The 25,099-nt window shown below is 42.2% G+C and overlaps 1 protein-coding gene across 1 annotated transcript in view; it reads right to left on the reverse strand.

The window, feature by feature from the left end:
* Positions 1 to 1,333: 1,333 nt before the first annotated feature.
* HTT (huntingtin) overlaps positions 1,334 to 25,099 on the reverse strand; it is a 283,920-nt gene continuing 260,154 nt past the window's right edge. Inside the window, 4 exon segments of the mRNA XM_073610874.1 lie at positions 1,334 to 2,194; positions 9,794 to 9,954; positions 20,856 to 21,018; positions 24,210 to 24,315. Coding sequence (XP_073466975.1) covers positions 1,981 to 2,194; positions 9,794 to 9,954; positions 20,856 to 21,018; positions 24,210 to 24,315 — 644 coding nt within the window. The 3' untranslated portion in view covers positions 1,334 to 1,980.

Here is a 25,099-nt window from a genome sequence, read left to right on the forward strand (position 1 = left end):
ATCCATAGGCATAACATGATTGTTGCCCCATCCAGGCTGATTATGGTCACATCAACAAGTGAATATATGTCTGTCTATAGGCTCTCAGACTTTCTAGGGAAATACAGATTTAGTTAGAATTTGTAAGCCAATTGTTCTTGTCCCCTTGTCCGCCCAAGATAAAAGTCAGTTATCCTCTTATGTCCCTTCCAAAGACCCAGCTTGAGTGATCTGATCTGAGCTTGCACATAGATGGAAAGATCTTTCAGGTGATAGATCTTTCCACAGTAAAATTAAGTCTGTATATCCAAATACAGTCTAGCTTTCTTCCACAGAAGGAAAGATCATGGAGAACCATGGGGAGTGAGACAACTAGTGCTTATTGTTCACATTGCTGAAGTGCCAGGGCCCAAAATAACCTCCTTCCTAACTTTCCAACAAGAGGATATGATGCACACACAGTGCAAAGTTTATCCCCATCTGGCAGCACACAAACAACACATACTTTCAGCGCTTGGGTATACTGACTATCACCTCTGCAAGAGATGTCTGACCATAGTCAGTATGGCCAAACTACTAAAAGGAGAATGCAACTCATAAATTTTCTCCTTTGGAGAAGGTATGGAAACCATTGGGAAGCCTGTGTCATTACGAAGCCAGTTCATGCAGGCTGAATGTACCGAGCAGGCTAAATGTACCAAGTTCGGCAGGCTGAATGTATCAAGTTGATCGATAGGCAGGGTGAATGTACCAATTTGATCGATCAACTTGGGTACAACCAGCCTGCCGGATTTACTTGCGATTATTGCTAGCGGCTGCTATAGCCACTAGTGAAGATCTGTACAGAGGAGTAGACTAAAATCCCTCCTGAGATGTGTGCAAACCTGGTAACCAACTACTTCTTGGGGATCAAATACTTATTTTACTCACTGAACTGCAACTCAATTTATAACATTTTTATGTGTTTTTTCTGGATTTTCGGTTGATATTCTGGCTCTATCATTTAAAATATACCTATGATAAAAATGATAGACCCTTCATTTCTTTGTAAGTGGGCAAACTTACAAAGTCTGCAGGGGATCAAATTATCATTTTCTCCACTGTATATAAGCTGACAAGTATGGTACCAGAAGTAGTCCCATCAATTTACTAAAAAGGAGTGACATTACTTATTGTCTCAGCACAATCCAACATTCCTAGTGACTGCTGATTTTTGGTTGAGATCACAAAAATGGGTTCATGCCCTGCATATAGCCGACAGGTACACTTTAACATGACAACGTAAATGAGGCTTAAACACATGTCTTCTTTGTTTGGGCCAATGAGGACTACAAACCAGTCAGTACAAGCAAGATGAGTTCTCAGAGTGGTTTTTGTAATGTGAAATGATAGTATCACGAACTGTAGGGTTTTACAATTATACATATTTTACATAATATAGAAATAGGAGTTAAAATCATTTATGTCAATACCCAAATTAAGTGAAAAAGGACAGGGAAGATTCTGCCGTGCTCAGTACACAGACGCCCCTATGGGAGTATCTTCTTCTTTCCAGCTACGCCATCTTTTCACAATACTCATAGCGGTGACCGTCAATCACCTGCAGCACTAGAGGGAATGATTCAGTGCTATGGCAGACGCCGTCCTCATCTCCACAAATGGGTTCCACATAGACAAGGTTTAGCAAGACGAGTGCTTTGAGTTTAGTGATGCGGCTTTGTGCTGTTACAGACTTCCACTGGAAAACGTGAAAAAGAACAGGACATTTACATTCACTGTAGTAAAGCAAAAAAAAACAAAAAAAAAAAAAAAACCTAACTGCAATCAAATATTTACAAAGAAGAGACATTCAGAGCAGAGTGAGAGTCACAGTGACTCCGGGGAGGGGTGGGTGAGGTTGTAGGGCCTGGGTAGAGATGTTGGTGAAGAAGAGACCAGCGTCATTCCCTTCTTGTACTGTCCTGGAATTCTGCTCCAATACCAGCCTCACCCGCAAAGTGCTTAAAACACCGTCGTCTTATTCACATTCTGCAAACACATCAGCAGGCTGTGATACGGGCTTCCCGGTGCAGCCACCAACTCAAACACTGACTGGAAGGCCCTGCGGTCCAGCTCTTCATCGATCTGGTGCCTGTAAAAGTCTATGGCCACTAAACAGAACAAGTTGACGTCCACAGGTTCAGACTTGCCCATTCGGCTGATCACATGTGGAAGACTGGAAGAAGGGTTAGGGAAAATCCAAAAAAACAACAACACAGAAAACATGTGGACAAGTGTTTAGAATTGCAGCGTTCATTTACTAAAGGAAAAGGCTGCTCACCTACCAAAGTAGAACTAAAGGCAAAACTTTTTCCCCCCATTTTAGATCAAGTAAGGGAGGGTTATAGCCCCTGTCAGTTTTTTTTTCTGGACATCTGTGTCCCATTTTGTTGAGATTTGCCTTCACTTCCTGTCGCATAGCCAAAACAGAAAGTGAGAGGAAATCCCTGCAAATTAAAAAATATGTAAACCCAACATTTCATATTTCTGAGATGTGCCTGCTGTACCATGTACTTGTATGAAAAAGTATCCTGTTCTCATTGTATTGCTTCCTTTGTGTAATATCCCTGGTGTTCCTGCTACTCCCTCTGCTTTCCTATTAAAAACTGACCACACTAAGCAGGAGAGCACACTGTGGTCAGTTCTCTAGCTCTGCTGGGAACTCAGCATGCTCTCCTCCAATGATCAGACTTGTCCTGAGACACCCCCATGCACAGCCTTTCACTGGGAAGTGCAGTGTTAAAAAATTAACCACCTCCCACCTGGCCACTGCACATATACGGCCGGGTGGGATCTTCCTCCTGAGTGGACATTCAGGAACGTCCCTCAGGAGGGGGATCGCACGCACGTGCCTGTGCAGAGGCATGACCCCGATGAGCTTGTGTGGCCCTCCTGATCACATGACGGCTGTGTCCAATCAGAGCTGTCATGTGATGTAAATAGAGAGCTGGTTGCTAGGCTCCCCTCTCCTCACATGGAAGTTGTCAGTGAGGAGAGGAGAGCAGATCGCTGCAGCCAGCCGGTGATCGAGTATGAGCTGTTTTTTACAGCCTTTTACACACTGATCACTGGCACAGTGTCCCCACACAATGTAAACACACAATGTCCCCACACAGTAAAAACACCTTTTCCCACATATGTAACACTAAAATCATATGTCCCAATGATCATCTGCACACATGTCCGTGATCACACAAACCAATTATCATTCACCTAACAGGATTTTTTTTTACCCAAGACATGTAGCATAATACATTTTGGCTTACATTTATGACATTTGATTTTATTGGATCTTTTTTAAAACAGAAAGAAGAAAATGTATTTTTTCTTCAAAATTTCCGCTCTTTTTTTCGCTTATATCGCAAAAAATAAAAAAATGATTTGTGAATAAATACCACCAGCATAAAGCTCTATTTGTGTGAACAAAATGACAAAAATTTCATTAAGGTGCAGTGTTGCATGACCGCGCAATTCTTATTTAAAGTGCAAGAGCGCTGAAAGCTGAAAATTGGCCTGTGAAGCAAAGGGGCGAAAGTGCCCAGTATTGAAGTGGTTAAAAAAAAAAAAGATACGTTTTGCCTTTAGTTGTACTTTAATTTGTTCACTTCAAATACCCACAGTGGCTTAGTGGGGAGCACTCCTGCTTTGCAGCACTAGGGTCCTTGGTTGTGATTCTCTGTGCTTGGGAGGTTTCCTCCAGGTATTCTGGTTTCCTCCCACAACCCAAAGACATGCTGGTAAATAAATTGTCTCCAGTATGTGGTATGTATGCAAGTGAAGTAGAAATCTTAGATTGTAAGCTCCCGGGGACAGGGACTAATATCAATGTACAATATATAAATCACTGTGTAAAGCGCTATATATACCTATAAAAATTAATATTAAAGGATAAGTTCACCTTTGGGAACATGTTACATGCTCCCACAGCCTCCTACTGATCCTCCTCCTAATTTTGACAGTGGGCTGGGGATTTTCTCCCATCACCCACTGTCACAATTTGAAAAGAACGCAGCCATCTGGTGCTCCGCCCACACAGCCACATCATTCTTTCAGAGTTCTATGAGTGAACTACAAGTACTGACGGCCTTTGCGGTTGACAGCTTGTAGTTCTCGAACTACCAGGGCTGGTGAGCGCTCTAGTAGTTCATTGATTCTGTCTGTCATTCAGTACAAGGTATGGGCAGACAGCTCCATAGTCCGCAGGAGCTGGAGATTGCAGCCTTGATCTGCTGTTCGCAGGTGCAATGCTTTACAAGCTCTTAAGAAACAAAAATATCTTTTTTACCTGCAAAAAATGTGCAATTATTATAATAAGGTGAAATTTATTAGGGAAATTCAAATACCAGGATTTTTGCTTGGACACAACTGATTGAAGAAAACACACTTTCACCTTATATACTAAGCTTAGTGAATATTCACTTTACTTAATAAACTGGCTTTACTCATAGGGCCAGTTCACACCACATGCTGTCCTGCGTATTTTTTTTTCTGCATCAAAAAATGCATGGAAAGTAGGTTATATGGTTTCCAACGGCATAGCTCGCCTCACACCAGTGCAGTCATTTCCAGGGCTTTCCAGTTCCAGAAAAAAAAAAAAGTCCAACACGCTGCATTTTTCCTGCACTGGACTGTATTAGAACGCGGTAAAAATGCATCAAAAATGCACTGAACCCCAGTGCAGTGAAAAAAAAAAAAAAAAAGCTCCAAAGATGCTGCTTGCAGGAATTTTTTAATTTCCTGCCAGCGCATCGCCTTAGTGTGAAACCACTCGGGCTTTCACACAGACTGCAGGGGAGCCATTTTACAGGCGCTATTTTTAGCTCAAAAGTGCCTGAAAAACGCCTCAGTGTGAAAGGGGTCTTAGGGTGAACAGATGTTCTCACCAATGTACGTATATAAAAAACTTGACAATAAGGCAAAGTTCACACTGGCAGGAAAGTTTACTGCCCCTCTAAAAAGCAATCCAGGTTGGTGAGTTTTTAAGTGTTGAGGGGAGCTTGCAGTGTTAAGTTGGGTGGAGTTTGTAGATGTTCAGATGGCCATACTGATATCTCTTGAATGCAGGTTTATTCCCCCAAATTGCAATAGGAATTTTACATTGCAATATTGAACGGCAACCACAGGCCAAGCTGTTGGCACTCAGTAAAGGCACAGTCCTATTGACATCACTGGGCACGCTTGGCAAATGGAATCCTTGCCAAATGTGACAGGCTGAGTTAAAATTGCTGTGGCATGTGGATGGACCTGTGCGGCTGCCATATACATTTTTAGATAGGTAGCCGAGGACAGACAAACAACCTGTTTTTAGCGCCTCTTTACTGCCAGTATGAACGTCTTATGGTGCCATTCACACCAGTGCGCTTTTTCTATAAGGCATAAAGATTCATTTTCTCCTGTCACTTTGCTTCTAAGTGCTTTTTGAAGGCTAGATTCACACTTATGTGATTCAGGCACTAGTGCATAAATCGCAATGGTCCCCAGCCCACAGATAAAACGCTCTGCTCTTTAGCAGATGTAGGGGGATGCCGTTAATTCTTGATAGCACCCCCATGCTTCGGAAAATGCAGTGTGTTTACGGATGTGAGAAACCAAATGGTGCCGCAGCGCCATGCAGTTCTGTGCAGTTGCCCTGCACAAAATGAAGAGGTTTGAACCTGGGCAAATTCACGTTTGTATAGCTTTTTGCTTAGAATATCTTTTAAAACTTTTACATATGTGAACTACTGACCAGAAAAATCAGTGGAAATGACAAATGTAAAGCAGTGTAGCACATGTAAAAAGCACTACAAATAACTAAATGTTAAAAAATACACATGTACATTTTTACTAGCTTTCCACCCACCCACAGTACATTTACAGCAGCACGCCGCTCACACGACTGCTGTGTCTGTGGGATTACGGCTCCTGGTACCTGGAAATTTTATTTTATTGGATGTTTTACAACAGAATGTAAAATATATATATATATATATTTTTTTTTTTTACATTTTCAATCTATTTTTAATTTACAGTTGTGCTCATAAGTTTACATATCTGGCAGAATTTATGATTTCTTAGCCATTTTTCAGAGAATATGAATGATAACACAAAAACTTTTCTTTTACTCATGATTAGGGATGAGCCGAATACCCCCCAGGTCGGTTCGCACCAGAATATACCGAACAGGCAAAAAATTCGGCAGAACACACGAACATTGTTAAAGTCTATGGGACACGAATATGAATAATCAAAAGTGCTCATTTAACCCCTTCCCGACGACCGTACGCAGATATGCGTACTCGGCTTTCCGGGGTTATACTGGGATGATGCCCGCAGCTGCAGGCATCATGCCAGTACCGTTGTTTAGAGCGGGTGATCGGCTACCCGTATATAACAACCGATGCGGCTAAAAGCCGCTCGGCTGTTATACCGGTGGAGCGGGAGGGGACATCCCCCCCCTCCTGCCGCTTTTACCGGGCCTCCCGTGCGATCGGGAGGCCCGGTGTCCAATCGGCTGTCTCCGGCAGCTGTGGGCGGGCTGGAACGAAGCTGTGGGCGGCTTCGTTCCAGCCTTCTCAATGTAAACGCGGAAGCGACGTCATGATGTCACTTCCCGTTTACTCGGCTGCCAATGGCGCCGAATTAAAAAAAATATACAGTATTCAGAATCGCAGTTTTCGGCGATCTGAATACTTTGAAGGGCAGAGGAGGGATCGGAGGTCTTTTAGACCCCCAATCCCTCCATAAAGAGTACCTGTCACCACCTATTACTGTCATAAGGGATGTTTACATTCCTTGTGACAGCAATAAAAGTAAAAAAAAAAAAACATTTTTTTTAAAAAAACACAATTTATAAATCTAAAAATAAATAAAAAAAAAAAAAAAAAATTTTTTAAAGCGCCCCCGTCCCCGCGCAGCGAAGAAAGCGCATACGGAAGTCGCGCCCGCATATGTAAACGGTGTTCAAATCACACATGTGAGGTATCGCCGCGATCGTCAGAGCGAGAGCAATAATTCTAGCCCTAGACCTCCTCTGTAACTCTAACCTGGTAACCGTAAAAAAAATTTAAAGCGTCGCCTATGGAAATTCATAGCTACCATAGTTTGTCGCCATTCCACGAGTGCGTGCAATTATAAAGCGTGACATGTTTGGTATCTATTTACTCGGCGTAACATCATCTTTCACATTATACAAAAAAATTGGGGTAACTTTACTGTTTGGTTTTTTTAAGATTCATGGAAGTGTCCCTTTTCCAAAAATTTGCGGTTAAAACACCGCTGCACAAATACCGTGTGATATAAACTATTGCAACAATCTCCATTTTATTCTCTAGATTCTCTGCTAAAAAAATATATATAATGTTTGGGGGTTCTAAGTAATTTTCTAGCAAAAAATATGGATTTTAACTTGTAAACACCAAATTTCAAAAATAGGCTTAGTCATGAAAGGGTTAAAGGCTTATATGCAAGTTATTGTCATAAAAAGTGTTTGGGGACCCGGGTCCTGCCCCAGGGGACATGCATCAATGCAAAATTTTTTTTATAAAACGGACGTTTTTTCGGGAGCAGTGATTTTTTTTAATGCCTAAAGTGAAAAAAAATGAAATATTCCTTTAACTATTGTGCCCGGGGGGTGTCTATAGTATTCCTGTAAAGTGGCACATCTTTCCCGTGTTTAGAACAGTACCACAGCAAAATGACATTTCTAAAGGAAAAATTGTCATTTAAAACTGACTGCGGCTGTAATGAATTGTCCGGTCTCGGCAATATAGATAAAACTCTTTGAAAAAAGAGCATGTGATTCTCCCCCCCCCCCAGTCCTTTACCAGGCCCCTTGGGTCTGGTATTAATATTAAGGGGAACCCCGAACCAAAATGAAAAAGAATGAAAAAATGAAAAAATTGCGTGGGGGTCCCCCTAAAATCCATACCAGGCCCTTCGGGTCTGATATGGAAGTTAAGGGGAACCCTGAGCCAATTTTTTTTTTAAATGGCATAGGGGTCCCCCCAAAATCCATACCAGACCTGATTTTAAGGGGAACCCTGCGCCAAAATAAAAAAAATGGCGTAGGGGTCCCCATCAAAATCCATACCAGACCCTTATCCGAGCACACAACCTTGCAGGTCGCAGGAAAAGAGGGGGGGGGGGATGAGAGAGTGCCCCCCCTCCTGAACCCCAACCAGGCCACATGCCCTCAACATGGGGAGGGTGCTTTGGGGTAATCCCCCAAAGCACCTTGTCCCCATGTTGATGGGGACAAGGGCCTCATCCCCACAACCCTTGCCCGGTGGTTGTGGGGGTCTGTGGGTGGGGGGCTTATCGGAATCTGGAAGGCCCCTTTAACAAGGGGACCCCCAGATCCCAGCCTCCCCCCTGTGTGAAATGGTAATGGGGTACAAATGTACCTCTACCATTTCACAAAAAAAGTTTCAAAATGTTAAAAAAAAACAAAAACAAAAAAACAACAAGACACAGCTTGGGGACCTTTATTAAAAAATAAAAATGTCCCACGATGTTCCGCCGTCAGACTGAAAAAGCAAAAAAAAAAAAATCCGCAACCGATCTGCCTTCCATGGGAGGCTCCCACCATGTGACGCTTCATCGCCTTTGACAGAACCCCTCAATTTTTTCAACAGAACCCCTCATTTTCCACTTCTTGATTAGAGTTTGAACACTGCTGATTGGCATTCTCAATCCTTGGATATCTTTTTACATCCCTTTCCTGTTTTACACAGTTCAACTACCTTTTCCCGCAGATCCTTTGACAATTCTTTTGCTTTCCCCATGACTCAGAATCCAGAAACATCAGTGCAGCACTGGATGAAAGATACAAGGGTCTGTCAGGAGTCCAGAAACTAACTGAACTTTTATACACACACACTAAACACAAGCAAACAGATCACAGGTGAATATGGTTACCTTTAATAGCCATTCAAACCCCTTTGTGTCAACTAGTTTGCATGTTATCAGGCCAAAATCACCAGGGTATGTAAACTTTTGATCAGGGTCATTTGGGTAGTTTCTGTTGCCATTATTTCAGCAAAGGCAAGGGGGTAGGGACTTTAAGGACATCTGGTGAGGCTGATAGTCCATCCCTTGGGACTTTAATTGAAATTGTGGCCTGGTAAGGTCACATATTTCCATCCCTATTGTATATCAAAAGAAGGGGCGAGGACAGGGTGTTGCCATTATGATTAAAAAAAAGAGTAAACACAGTTGATTGATAAGAAATGGCTTCAGCCAAACACTAACCATAAGTGAAAGAAATGTTTTGGTGTTATCATTCATATTCTCTGAAAAATGGCCAAAAAAAAAATTCATAAATTCTGCCAGGGTATGTAAACTTATGAGCACAACTGTATATAGCAAAAAATAAAAACCCCAATTGGTGATCAAATACCACCAAAAGAATGCTCTGTGTGAAACAAAATGACATAAAATTTAATTTGCGTATAGTGTTGCACAACCACACAATTGCCAGTTAAAATAGCACAGGGCTGAATAGCAATAGCATGGTCATGAAGAGGGTAAACCTTCCGGAGGTCAAGTGGTTGAAGGGAAAGGTGTGACTGAGCATAAAAGGCTGAAACAATCTGCAAACTTCACTGAATGTGAGTGATTTGTGAGGTCTGACTTTCATAGATCCAGATTATGAGTTTCGATTACGTAGAAACTGAAATGTCCTTAGAGAAATTAGATATGAATAGCTCATTCCATTACAAAGTGCTTATCCCCAGCTCCTCCCAGGAGCTCTAGTGTTCACTTAGCCTGATTATAAAGAGATTCCAAAGGATACATTGCAGAAATCCATTTGCTGGTAGACGCACTGACAAAAAAGCAGGAAAGGCTCCACATTGCCATGGCCACCGGAGTTCTCTGTGTGAAGTTGGAGAGAGAGAGCATCACCCAGTCTCGTACCATGGAGGACTGGCCAGTGGCATGAAGAGTCTGGAACACCTGCAAAAAAAGAGTTCAGCAGTGAAACCAAAAGATGTAATATGGCAGACATTAGAGGCTGTGCCATTCCTACTCCAGAAGAACCACCAGGGGAAAGATCAGCAAGGTTTAACTTGTCTTTAAACTGAACCTGTGCTTTGCCCATGCTGGAAAAAACATCAGGTTCACTTTAATGGCAGCAGCACCCAACAGGCTATACTCGCCTTCCCTTAGCTTCCCTGCCACCATGGGTGAAAGTAATCAGCTTGTAGGTAAAGGGGATCATGCGACTTACCCTCATTGGCTTTTCAGCCATCAGTGTTGTCACATGGGGCAGGGAGATAGTTGAACCTCACACAGGAATGAAAACCAACAGACTGTATATTGTTGGGAGCACCAAATTCACGAAAACCCTGTGACATCTCTATTGTTCGTAGCAATGCATTTGAAAAGTAGCTCTCGCTATTGTTGCAACAAATTCATACACAAGCACCACCATATCAGTGATAAGAAAAGAAGGGGTAAAAATTTGGACTCCTTCCATGCTGTAGAAAATTGTTGATGGTCTCACATGTGTAACTATTGTTTTGGATATTTGAGATATTTCTACAATTAATTTTGTATTTACGTTCCTCAGGAACTGATATTTGGTACGTTTCTATTACTCTACCAACTTATATAGTTAGAAACCTAGAGAATCTATGTTTCTAAGTAAAGCTTGAGACTCCATTCCTCCTGCTGGTGATCCCTCTCGTGATAACTAAAGCGCTATATAGTAGAATCAGGACCTCCTTTTCCCTGCTGATGATCCCGCTAGTGATCACTAAAGCTCTATATCACAAGTGACAAACACAAGGTATAGTTCCACCAGGCCATTACATGTGGCCCCCAAACCTCTCCTGCATCTGTGGCACCCCCCATTGTCTCCGCCCCCACCTTTTTTCTTAGTAGTCAGTAGCAGAGGATAGAAATCCTCCTACAAATCCCAGGTCTCTGTGCCACTGCAGCACACCCTGGTCTAGTCATTTAGTAGACTCTGGCAGCTGACTACAGCCCTCCACCGGTCCTCCTCCAGGCCCTGCACTTTCTGCTTCCTGGCAGCAGCACAATGTAAGGGTGAGTGGCACTCTGATGTAACGGAGGGTGGGAGAATCTTGACATCTGATGTGGGGGAAGAGGGGGCGGTGCTCTGGACATTTGCATATAATTACGAGAATACTACACATCTATGCCAATTGAAAAAGGAGGGTCGCACACCGCTGGCATCTTCCACAAGAAGCTTTATTGGACACTGCTCAGACAGAACACCATGGCAAAACCATGTTCTGTGAGCAGTCTCCAAGACCCCTTTCACACATATGGACTGTTCCGGTCCGCCTGTCGGTTTTTCAGGTGGACCTGAACAGATGCTACATTCACCTCTATGGAGCGACGGAGGTTAGCTGTGACATGTCCACTGACATCCGATCCGCTAAATCCAGACAGATGGAAACCCTATTTTCCATCCGTCTGGCGGATCGGATGAAAACGGACAGGCGGATCGGATGAAAACGGACAGGCGGATCGGATGAAAACGGACAGGCGGATCGGATGAAAACGGACTGGCGGATCGGATGAAAACGGACTGGCGGATCGGATGAAAACGGACTGGCGGATCGGATGAAAACAGACAGGAGGATCGGATGAAAACAGACAGGAGGATCGGATGAAAACAGACAGGAGGATCGGATGAAAACAGACAGGAGGATCGGATGAAAACAGACAGGAGGATCGGATGAAAACAGACAGGAGGATCGGATGAAAACAGACAGGAGGATCGGATGAAAACAGACAGGAGGATCGGATGAAAACAGACAAGAGGATCGGATGAAAACAGACAAGAGGATCGGATGAAAACAGAAAGGTGGATCCATTTTCATCCAATCCCCCATAGAGGAGAGCGGAGCTCTGACAGGCCCGTCTCGGCTCAGTGAGCGAAGACGGACCTGTCAACCGCTGGCTCAGTGGGGATCAACGGTTCGATCCCCACTGTGAAAACGGACATACAAGTGTGAACGAGCCCTAATAAAGGTTGTTGTGGAGGATACCAGCGGTGTGCGACCCTCCTTTTCATACTTGCTACAGGAGTGGGAGTGGACTCTGTGCATGTTTGCACCTGCCCTTCACAGCTTAAGTCCTAAAGTGTTACTAAACCCAGAACCCTGTATGCACTATATCTGGTCTCCCACAGAACATGGAAATGCAATTATTTTAGTAAATATAAATGGCTAAATACCTTTTCTCATCAGCAGTATATAGCAGTCTTGTGGCGTCTCTCAGTGTCTGGTTAAAGCTTGTAGGAGTTTTATTCTCCTCTGACTGTCCTATGAGGCTGAAGGACCCCTGACCAATTTGTCTGGACAGTACTGATTGGCCCTGTGCTGAACACATGCACCCTCCCAAGAAAAAAAAAAAAACTCTAGCAATACACACCAAACTAAGCATGTGCAGAGTGACTCCAAACGTTCTGTCTTATCAGGAGATATATTGGGGACAGTGGAAGAAGGGGAGCAACAGAGAAGACAGGCTAAAACAGCCTTTTTACACAATACAGAGGGATTTACTGCATATACAGACTGATTTTACTGTTGTAGGTTTAGTAACATTCAGGAGGTAATTATTTAATATGATAAAGAGTAGATACATTTATATCGTCTTACAGATACAACCGGACCACTGAGGACAGCCATAATGCTGATGTGGCCCACAAAGAAATTAATTTGACACCCCTGTTCCAGGGTTGTCAACCTCCCGCAGAATTTTTTACTGACAAAACATGGAAAATTTATTGGCGGATCATATTTTTTTACTGGCAACCTGAAAAATTACAGCTCCTATTGAAAACTAACAGTGAATATTTGAACAGTATAAACATGATATGGAAACACTGACAATACCTATAACAAAGTAATTTGCTTGATTTACACTTAAAAAGTCAACATGGTATGAAATGATCAGCCCCTGATATTTACTGGCAGTTGTAAAAAAAAAAAAAAAAAAAATTCACAGATTTTTACAGTCAGTAAATTTACTGGGGGTTGGCAACCCTGCCCTGGTCTATATAGTGGAATCAGGACCCCCTTTCTCTAGCGGGTGATCCCTTTAGTGATGTGAGGTGTTAAACTGAAGTCAGCACAATTACTGGCACTTTTTTCTTGCATGCACAACCATCATCCGTGTATTGTCTACTAGCTGCACAAAATTACGTTACTATACGTGATGCGCGCGGCCGGCTGGGGGGCGCTCCCCCGCCATCTATTACAATTGGATTTGATCATGAACTGATCAATCCCCAGGCCCAGGCCAATGAAATCTGGCCTGGACCTGGTGATCGCTCCTGATGAATGAGATCCTTTCCCTGTCTGTGTAACTGTAAACACTGACAGGGGAAGTGATGTCATCTCTCCTCGTGTCGGTCTTTTCGTTCCAGACCGAGAGGAGAAAGCATCAAATAGTGAGTTGCACCAACACCACACTGACACCAGGTCACGTAGGCACACAATTCACCCCCCGATCACCCCCCCAGTTAACCCCTTCACCACCTGTCACTGTGTCACCCAGTACAGCAATCAGATTATTTTTTTTGATCGCTGTACTAGTGTCATTAGTGACAAAAATCAGCGTTAGGGTAATTAGTCCTAGGCCCAGATAGGTCTGGGGAACCCCCTAACCTCCCAATAAAGGTTTAACCCCTTGATTAACCCATCACCTATAATCACAGTATAAGTGCCATGGGTGATGCAGTTTAGCTAGTTTATTTTTTATAGCGTCAGGGCACCCGCCGTATTTTACCTAATCAAGGTTTAACCCCCTGATCACCTGGCGGATGATTAAAGTTAGGTTTTAGCGTCAGATAGGGTCTGCGTCACCCCAGGCAACGTCAGATTATTGCCAGTCCCGCAAATACCCTCACACGCACCATACACCTCCCTTTAGTAATATAGTGTCTGAACGGATCGATATCTGATCAGATCTATACTAGCATCCCCAGCAGTTTAGGGTTCCCAAAAACGCAGTGTTAGCAGGATCAGCCCAGATACCTGCTAGCACCTGCGTTTAGCCCCTCCATCTAGCCCAGCCCACCCAAGTGCAGTATCAATCGATCACTGTCACTTACAAAACACATAACTGCAGAGAGTCAGGCCTGATCCCTGCGATCGCTAACAGTTTTTTTGGTAGCGTTTGAATCAGTCGCTAACAGTCAGGAGCTTTTTTACCTGTGAGTCTCACTAGTGTACCATTAAATTTAGAGACCAAAATATCAAATCAAAAGGTACACTAGTGAAGAGGCCCACACGTTTCTGAGCATGAGAGATAGTGAAGAGGAAGTCACTCATCTGTCAGATTCAGGCTCAGAATAAGAACCTGTAGACAGCAGCAGGACCCTGACATATAGCTCTAACGGAGTTGCGGTCCCTGCCAAGGTCGGGCCTACCAGACCCCGATTTTCTTCTGCTGTCGTTGAGGTGCAAGAACCGCAGGTCCCTCATAGGGAGCAGAGAACCAGTACTAGCACCGCTATTCCTTCTGGTGAACTGGCAAGCACCAGCGGCCTAGTACATCCTGGTCATACATCCAGCACTGCAGTAACACTTGGTGACGTGGCGAGTCCCATAAGTGCAGTTCAAGCTGGCGAAGTGGCTAGCACTATTAGTGTCCCGCTGCCACCAAGAAGAAGACAAACACAGGCCCCGTCGAGCCCATAGTGCCCTTCCTGCTGAATTCGCCAATCCTAATTGGGAGCCTACCACTTCTGCAGCACACGTACTACCCCCATTCACTGGCCAACCTGGAATTCAGGTGGAAACAGTTGATTTTACGTCACTTGATTTTTATTCGCTGTTTGGGGTCATTTTGGGGGGGGGGGGGTTGTGTTATCTTGGCATTTTATGGCCTTCAAAACTGATCGGTAGTGAGGAGTGAAATAAAAAATTTACACCCTTAGAAATCCTGAAGGCGGTGATTGGTTTTCGGGGTCCCGTACGCAACTAGGTTCCCAAAAAGTCTCACACATGAGGTATCCCCATACTCAGGAGAAGCAGCAGAATGTATGTTAGGGTGTCATTCCACATATAACCATGCCATGTGTGAGCAATATATCATTTAGTGACAACTTTGTGTAAATTTTTTTTTTTTTTTTTTTTTCAATCACTTGTGACAAAAAATAAAATATTCAATGGGCTCAACATGCCTCTCAGCAATTTCCTTGGGGTGTCTACTTTCCAAAATGGTGTCATTTGGGGGGGGGGGGGTTGTACTGCCCTGCCATTTTAGCACCTCAAGAAATGAGATATGCAGTCATAAACTAAAAGCTGTGTAAATTCCAGAAAATGTACCCTAGTTTGTAGACGCTATAACTTTTGCACGAACCAATATACGCTTATTGGCATTTTTTTTACCAAAGACATGTGGATGAATACATTTTGGCCTAAATGTATGACTAAAATTGAGTTTATTAATTTTTTTTTATAACAAAAAGTAAAAAATATAATTTTTTTTCAAAATTTTCGGTCTTTTTCCGTTTATATCGCAAAAAATAAAAATCGCAGAGGCAATCAAATACCATCAAAAGAAAGCTTTATTTGTGGGGGAAAAAAAGGACGCAAATTTCGTTTGTGTACAGCATTGCATGACCGCATAATTACCAGTTAAAGCAGCGCAGTGCCAAATTGTAAAAAGTCCTCAGGTCATTGAGCTGCCAAATCCTCCGGGGCTGAAGTGGTTAAATAGTCAGACTTATCTCCCTCAGTGCACACAGGAACTCTGGTGAATATCCAGCTCTCCTTTACAGTGCAGCAAATCATTGGGACGTGTGTATTTGCCCATGTTTAATAAGCTGCGGGTAACTGGATAACAATTACATTGTTATAGTTGCCTGTGGAGATGAATATGCTTTTCCTATAGAATGTGCATATGTGGGAAGGACCCCTAATGGCTGCCTAATACTGTTACTGAAATAAAGCGGATATTATGGTGCTAACTTATTCTGAAATGCTTGGCCAGGCAATGTCACACACAGCAGGTCCTTCTGCTGAGAGAACTCAACTAAACTCCCATTTCCGACACCTTGGTGCACACTCTGCAGGAATCAACAGGGTCAGATATGCAGACTCCAGGATACTCAGGCTCTGCCTGGATTTCTGCTCAAATATATAACTCAGACAGATGATAAACTATATACGTAGCATGGTTTACAATAGGTTCTTGTTCCTACAAAAGAATTATGGTGTTTAATGTTTTTGAAAATTGTACATGTAAAAGAGGTCAGCTTAATGTAAACTATAATTGTTATTAAAGAGACCCTGTCACCAACTTAATAGAATGCAAGTACGGGGGGTCCCCTAGTTACAAACATCCGACTTACAAACGACGCCTACTTACAAACAGAGGGAGACAACAGGAAGTGAGAGGAAATCTACCCCTACGAATGGAAATTCATTCCTGTAAGAGCTATTATGGGGAAAAATGTACCCCCACTGATGCTTTATCACCAATGCTTGTTTCCACAACAACCCAAAATTTTCAAAATCCAATTGTCATTGGGACAGAAAGTGAGGTGAAATCTTCTGAACAGGGGCACAGACAGCAAAACAAATGTTACAGGGGTGTTAACCTCTCCCTATGCTATCCAAAAAGCTTAAAAATATTTTTTTTGGCTGGAGCTACACTTAAAAAATGTACCTGTTCCGACTTACAAACAGATTCAACTTAAGAACAAACCTACAGTCCCTAACTTGTTTGTAACCCGGGGACCCCCTGTAATAGCAACAAAAATATCACCGGTTTTAAATGCTTACTTGCAGCAGCATTTTCTATTCCATAAAAGATTTTGTATTAACTTCCAGAGTGCTACCCTTCTCCCCCATCCCTTTCTTCCTCTCTATCCTTTCTTTTTTTTCTCCCCTTCTTGGAGTTGCTGCTGAATGTTAAGGACCAGAACGCCATAAACCATAACTATTAACAGAACTGGGGGGGTGGTTCACTGTGCTCCAGTGCCCATTGAGTGGTCCATTTTTTTTGTAATACAGGTCTATATAACACATGTTTAATTTTCTTTCCATCTTCTTTTTTACAGGGTACTCTTGTATTACATACAACTTCTTCCTCTATGCCAAAGTGACTCCAACAAGTATTGTGGATTGGGCATCTTTTGTTTTTTTATTGAGATTGGTGGTATGATGGTACCATCCTTGTTTGAAATTTTGTATGTAAAAATGTTTTTCAATAAACTATAACTTGCAGAATGCCTCTGAATTTGCTAGGTAATTTGACTACTCCAGGAAGATTCACTTTCTTTGCACAGCCCCCTCCCTACTTGGATGCCACAGTCCTCTCCTCTTATAGGAGTAGAATTATTGCTTGTGCTGACCCAGCTACTCCAACCCTCTCTCCTAATCAGACTGAAAATCGAAGAAAATGAACTGGATTTTTTAAGGCACAGCATCTTACATAAAAATATTGCCCATTTTTTGTACAACATATAAAAAATAATCAAATTCAGTACAATTGTTGCAGCAAATTTATGGCATAAAAGTACATTAGAGCTTAAAAATAATACATTTATCGTTGCCTGACAAGTTTCAAGGTTCATATAGATTTCATCACGCTTCTTTCTTTATTCTCCATGTAGTACATCTTTGAGTTCTCATTGTGTGGCCCCGTGTCTTCTTAAAATCCCTGAGACTGAATAATTTGCTACTTAAGCTGGGATCACCATTGAGATATTTGTATATCACTATCATATCTCCTATCAAGTGTCTCTTCTCCAGGGAGAATATGTTTAGGGATTGTAGTCGTTCCTCCTAATTGAGGTCCTCCAGCACCCTTATTAATTTTGTTGCCCTTCTCTGGACTCTTCTGGACCAGCTTAAAACTGCCCCCTTTAACATCAATGACAGCTTGAAGTCTTTTGTGGTATTTGTGGATGAGCTCTTTATCTTCTCAGATGGTAAAGCTGCCCATTGCTCTTGGTAAAAAGCCTCCAGTTCCTGTAAATTCTTGGGTTGTCTTGCATGAACTTCACGTTTGAGATCTCCCCAGAGTGGCTCAATGATATTGAGGTCAGGAGACTAAGATGGCCACTCCAGAACCTTCACTTTATTCTGCTGTAGCCAATGACAGGTCGACTTGACCTTGTGTTTTAGATCATTGTCATGTTGGAATGTCAAATACATCCCATGCGCAGCTTCCTGGCTGATAAATGCAAATGTTTCTCCAGTATTTTTTGATAACATACTGCATTTATCTTGCCAACAATTTTGACCAAATTTCCTGTGCCTTTGTAGCTCACACATCCCTAAAACATCAGCGATCCACCTCTGTACCTTTCATCATAGGCCTTGTTGACTCCTCTCCAAATATAGCGTTTATGGTTGTGGCCAAAAAGCTCAATTTTGGTCTCATCACGCCAAATGACTTTGTGCCATAAGGGTTGAGGCTTGTCTCTGTACTGTTTGGCGTATTGTATGCGGGATACTTTGTGGCATTTGCGTAGTAATGGCTTTCTTCTGGCAACTTGACCATGCAGTCCATCTTTCTTCAAGTGCCTCCTTATTGTGCATCTTGAAACAGCCACACCACATATTTTCAGAGAGTCCTGTATTTCACCTGAAATTATTTGTGGGTTTTTCTTTGCATCCCGAACAATTTTCCTGGCAGTTGTGGCTGAAATTTTAGTTGGTCTACCTGACCATGGTTTTGTTTCAACAGAACCCCTCATTTTCCACTTTTTGATTAGAGTTTGAACACTGCTGATTGGCATATCTCCCAACTTTTTGAGATGGGAACGAGGGACACCTATTAGCAAAAGTATGTAGGCATTAGGACACACCCCTTGCTACGCCGCCTCAAAGGAGAATTCTACAAAAAAAATGATTTGTTTAACCCACAAGTGCTTTTTGTTTTGCCACTACTATTTCTTTATACTGGCTATTGAAATTTACAAATGCAGAAATTTAGAAATTGGATGAAAGGTTTAGCACTGGGAAAAACTTTTTGAAGGATAAATAGTGAATTTTATATACAACTCTATATAGATCAGACCAAAATGAGGGACAAATGAGGAGGAACGAGAGCAGAGGGACTTTGTTCTAAATCAGGGACAGTTGGGAGCTATGCTGATTGCCATTCTCAATTCTTTGGATATCTTTTTATATCCCTTTCCTATTTTATACAGTTCTACCCTTTCCCACAGATTCTATGACAATTCTTTTGCTTTTCCCATGACTCAGATTTCAGAAACATCAGTGCAGCACTGGATGAAAGATGCAAGGGTCTGCCAGAAGTCCAGAAACGCATTGACCTTTTACACACACACTAATTACAAGAAAACAGATCAAAGGTAAGGATGGTTACCTTTAATAGCCATTCAAACCCCTTTGTATCAACTTGTGTGCATGTTATCAGGCCAAAATCACCAGGGTATGTAAACTTTTGATCAGGATCATTTGGGTAGTTTCTGCTGCCATTATGATTTAAAAAGTAAACAAAGTTGATTGATAATAAATGGCTTCACCCAAACACTAACCATAAGTGAAAGAAATGTTTGTGTTATCATTCATATTCTCTGAAAATGGTCAAGAAATCATAAATTCTGCCAGGGTATGTAAACTTATGAGCACAACTGTATATGTTGTACATCAACTAGACAATACATTTTTAGGTGTTAACTTTGAAGAAAGAAATTGAGTTTTTTTAAGATGCTGTGCCTTAAAAATCACAGTTAATTTCCCTAGTTTTTCAACCTGATTAGCCTTTTGGGGATATGGGACTATATTTCTCCTCCTACATAACCTTTTTGGCACTGTCAGGGTAGAAGTGAATGGAAATACTATACAGTGTTGCTTGAATGACAGCTTTGAGTCTGCTGTGTCTGTTGACATCACATCCAAGATGAAGGTGCCCAGCAGCAGTCTCAAGGCTTTTGGAGGTCTACAAAAGTGAAGTTCTTACAGGTAAACAACATGCATAAAATGCAATAATCGAATAGAATGGCAACTGGATCTCTTTGATGTTTAAAAAATCTGGTTTATATATTGTTTGTTAACATATGTGTCATTATATGTAGTTGCCTTGCTTACTAATTAGTGCAATGTTGTAACTTGCCGATTTTTTAAAATCCCAGCGCCAGTCTACCAACTGGGCCCAACTGACTGTACGTAATAGACTCTCTGGTGTCAACGTGAAACACCACATAAGATATGCTGCTTAGGCTATAGGTGACCAAAAAGGAGACCAGAAATATTTTATCAAAGCAACTTGGTGAGCTTTTTCAAGTGAATTGTATTCATAGGTCCACTGTAAAAAGATTTTCCTCCGTACAGTGGAAAATCCAAAAATTGGCATTTGTTGCTCTAAAAACTATAATGTTTTATAAACCATTACTTTACATTCTGCACCTGTTCTACACACTTTCAAATGCTGCAAAGTTCAGATATTTAATCTAAATACCATCAAAGAGTAAAGCATTTTAGAGAACCCCTTTTTCCCCTGTGGTCCTTCAAAGCTTTCAGTATATGCCCGTATTGTGCTTTACATTCTATTATGATCTACAACTTTTGCAAGCCACTTCCAGATACCAAGAAGTTATACAATGACCAATAAAACCACAAAACAAAGTAAATAAAAAAATAAAAAAAAGTTGGAGGTATATCGGTACAGGTCCACAGGGTAGACCCCAAGCTAAAACCGATCAATCAATACATGCAGATGGGGTGCATTCCCCATGGTGCTCATTTGCCAATTTGTCATCAGAGAAATGGTATGAAATGTTGCATGTATCTTGTTAGCGACCAATCAAGGTTATAGAAGGTTTACAAGACAGGAAAACACAGAAACCAATGAAACAAACAATATTCCAAAATGAAGACATTGTATACACTCACCTTGTAAACAACAGCTGCCATGAATTGTGGGTAGGGTTGCTGATTGGATAAAAACTCCCCAATGACTTTGTTCATTACATCTTGAGGAGGGAAAAAGTCATCCAAGAACTGTGGAAGAATCCTGGCCACCACCCTCGCCTCAAAGGGGAATCCTTTCCTGATTCTGTCCAACAGAATGATGAAAATGTGAATCAGCCAGTGCAACATGGAACAGCTTATAAACGAACACGTGATGTGCGATTGGTTGTAGTTCAATAGCTTTCATGTACAAACAGGTACTACAAATCTGAAAACAGTGTTAACTTAAAAAAAAACCCCATGAATTAATGTATAAAATGGCATGCTTCTGGTTTGTTAGCTGTACACACTTTATTGCCAAAAGTATTGGGACACCTGCCTTTACACGCACATGAACTTTAATGGCTCCTCCCCCTTTACGCTGTTGGCCAACAGCAGGGAGCGGAGAGGATGGGCAGGCGGCCGGCTGTGCGGGTATGGCAGCGAGTGTTCTGCCATTACCTGTAATAGCAGCGGCGCCGGCCCATCCACATAGTGAGATAAGGAGCGGAGCGGGGCCCGATCGGGCGAAACCACTGTCTTCTTGGGTGTCAATGTGCCGCCCCTCAGAACCTGCCGTCTGGGACCAATGGTTCCATCGGGTCCCATGGTAGGGGCGGCCCTGCCTCCAGCCCATCAGATTACACAGTAGACACTCTCACTGCAAAACTAATTGAAGCTGTCAGCTAGCGTGTATGGTCACTGAAAACAAATACAGATTTTGGATTAATATAGCACTGAAGGTACATTCAAGACCTAAAAGGAGGATCCTTTTTGACATTTTCCTGAAGTTTTTTTTTCATTAAACATTGGCATTTCCTACTAAGATAATCTCACAAAAGCAGCTTCAACATTTAACTGAAATGTACAGATATAAACTCCCTGAAGTCTTTGTGTAAGAGCACATTGAAGGTAGAGACATGAAACAGGAACAAAAAAGACTAATTGCTCTTCTTCCAGCCCCTTAGACAATATATGACATATCTGTGAGATCAGGGGCATCAATGGGGACAAAGCTCATTCAGCAAACTGCCTAGCCTTGTCAAATGTAGTGGCACAGAAATATGCAATAGAGAAACTTGTTTCTTTCATATATAAATGCTACAATATTACAAGTATGCAGAGAGAAATACAACTTAGTTTTGTATTAACCATGTAAAGACCGCCTACCGCACATATACTGCGGCAGGGCGGCTCTATTTGCACGAAACGACGTACCTGTATGTCATTTCGTGCAATAGACACTGGGGGCGCACGTGGGCCGATTGGACAGAGGGGGAGCCAATCAGCAGGTCCGGTGGACGCGATGTCCGCCCGCTAGAGCTGCACGATTTTGGCCAAAATGAGAATCACGATTTTTTTGCTTAGAGTAAAAAGATCATGATTCTCTCACAATTCTCGCGACGTAAAATCTTTCACATTATACAAAAAAATGGGCTAACTTTACTGGTTAATTTTTTTTTTTTTTTAACTGAAAGTAATTTTTTCCCAAAAATTGCATTTGAAAGACAGCTGCGCAAATACAGTGTGACATAAAATATTGCAACAACCACCATTTTATTCTCTAGGGTGTCTACTAAAAAAATGTATATAATGTTTGTCTAAGTAATTTTCTAGCAAAAAAAATTATTTTAACTTGAAACCAATAAATGTCAGAAAAAGGTTTTAGTGTTTAAACTTTTTTCACTTACACACAGTCTATTCCATTGACAAATTGTTACAATGTTTATACTTAAGTTCAACTGATAAAGAATGTTGTGATTCTTGGCAGACTGCCCGTTTTTTTTTCTTCCTTTCCTTTGACGGCTGTGGCTACAGAAGAGCAAAGAGAATTCTTTGCATAGAAAGAATTGTGAAACACTTTAGTCAAGATCGCGATAACGATTCTTTGTCGATTAATTGTGCAGCTCTACCGCCCGCCACCCGCGATCGCTCCCCAGACAGGCAGAACGGCTATCTGCCTATGTAAACAAGGCAGATCGCCATTCTGACAGGGAAGAAGATAGAGATTTTGTGTTCCTGCTAAGCAGGAACACAGATCTCTGTCTTCATCCAGTCAGACCATGCCCCACACAGTTAGCAAGCACCTCTAATGACACGCTTAACCTTTTGATCGCCCCTAATGTTAACCCCTTCCCTGCCAGTGTCATTAGTACAGTAACAGTGCATATCTTTAGCACTGATCACTGTAATAATGTCACTGGTTCCCAAAAAAAGGTCACAAGTGTCAGTTAGGTGTCCAATTTGTCTGCCGCAATGTCACAGTCCCGCTAAAAATCGCTGCAAATACTAGTAAAAAAAAAAAAAAAATAATGCCATAAATCTATCCCATAGTTTGTAGACTAACTTTTGTGCAAACCAATCAATATACGTTTAATGGGATTTTTTTTTTTACAAAAATATGTAGCAGAATACATATTGGTCTAAATTGATGAAGAAATTAGATTCTTTTACATTTTTTTATTGGATATGTTTTATAGCAGAAAGTAAAAATTTTTTTTTCACAATTGTGGTCGTCTTTTTATTGTTTATAGCGCAAAAAATAAATAACTGCAGAGGTGATCAAATACCACCAAAAGAAAACACCACTTGTGGGAAAAAAGGGACATCAATTTTAATTTGGGTACAGTCTCAGACGACCGAGCAACTGTCAAAGTAACGCAGTGCCGTATAGCAAAAAAAATGGACTCATCATTAAGGGGGTAAAACCTACCGGGCTAAACTGGTTAAAAGAGAAGCATTGATTTCAAAAACAAACAATTTATACTCACCTAGCTCTGTAGTGAGAGCTGAGAGATCAAACACCGATTATCTCTCAGGTCTCCCTCTCCGCGCTCCAGTGCTCACTGGAGTGCTGGGCTGTGTAGGAGGTAGGAGGGGCTGACTCAGCTGATCACTGAAAGACTGAGCCAGGTTGCTGCTGGTCCAGGCATCTGGGTGGATCCCAACCATATGGCCAGGATCTTCCCAGAGCCTTGACCGGCTCTGTGACGTCAACTGACAAGCTGAAAGTGGTTCACAGGAGTGCAGAACCAACTGTACTCCTGTGATCCATAAGAGCAGCATAGCCAAAAAAAAAAAATGTAGCAGAATTGTCTTTACAGCATATGTATGTCCTGTTACTACACAGGCAATGATGTTGATACTCCGACATTATGTCAAAATTTGGTAAAAGGACTCTCAGATCTTCATCTATTTGAGTTACCAGCTGTTTGTTAATGATTGCTGACTAACCCACTTACAATAGTTGTACAGCAAGTAGTTTTATTCATGGAAAGGTCCGCATTAAGCCTTTACCTGTCAAAAAGCACAGATACACGCTCCATGGCAACAATGACCGACTCACTGTCTGGGGCAGCAGGACTTGGATCTGTGGTACGACCTGGGCTGATCTTCTCTTTACCTACATGGAGAAACATAATCAAATCTTTTCTTCCTTACACAATATTTGGTAAAATGTATTCGTTAGTTGCGATGTATTGGTATAGGTATTGGTAATGTAACTGTCGCTAGTAATAATCACTGTTTTCTCCCAGCGGGGAAGGCTTCCTCCGCCAGGAGACTATATTGGCTCAGCAGGAGGGATTCCCCTGTCAGCACTGACTGTGTTGATGGGGGAATCAAAAGCGAATTTCTTTCCTGCCACCCGCGGTGGCAGGAAAGGAATTTGCTCTGTGTATGGCCTGCATTGCACAGGAAGTGATTGTAAAAGGTAATTTTTAAAAAAATAACAAACACATCATACTTACCTCCCCTGTGCAGCACGTTTTTCACAGAGTGACCCCGAGCCTGCTCTTCTGGGGTCCCCCGGCTCATTGATCCCCACAACGGATAACCCCCTCTGAAAAATGCTTCTCCGAGGGGGTTACCTTGCGGGCGCTCTCCCAAGATCAGCCTTCGGCGTTCATAGAGGCCAAATGCAGGACACGGCTCCGCCCCCTGGCGCTCGTGTCATTGGATTTGATTGACAGCAGCGGGAGCCAATGGTCATATCCAATCAAGAGCAGAGTATCCTGGGCAGAGAGACAGCGCTTCCCCGCCGGTCAAGTTCGAGGGCTCAGGTAAGTAAAACGGGGGGGCTGGGGGGCCAGTCACTGACAGGGGTTTTTTCACCTTAATGCATAGGATGCATTAAGGTGAAAAAACACAAACCCCTTTAAGCCAATGCAGTACCACATTCTAGGTTG

The sequence above is a fragment of the Aquarana catesbeiana genome, linkage group LG01, assembly GCF_042186555.1.
Source record: "Aquarana catesbeiana isolate 2022-GZ linkage group LG01, ASM4218655v1, whole genome shotgun sequence".
In the NCBI taxonomy this organism is placed as follows: Eukaryota; Metazoa; Chordata; class Amphibia; order Anura; family Ranidae; genus Aquarana; species Aquarana catesbeiana.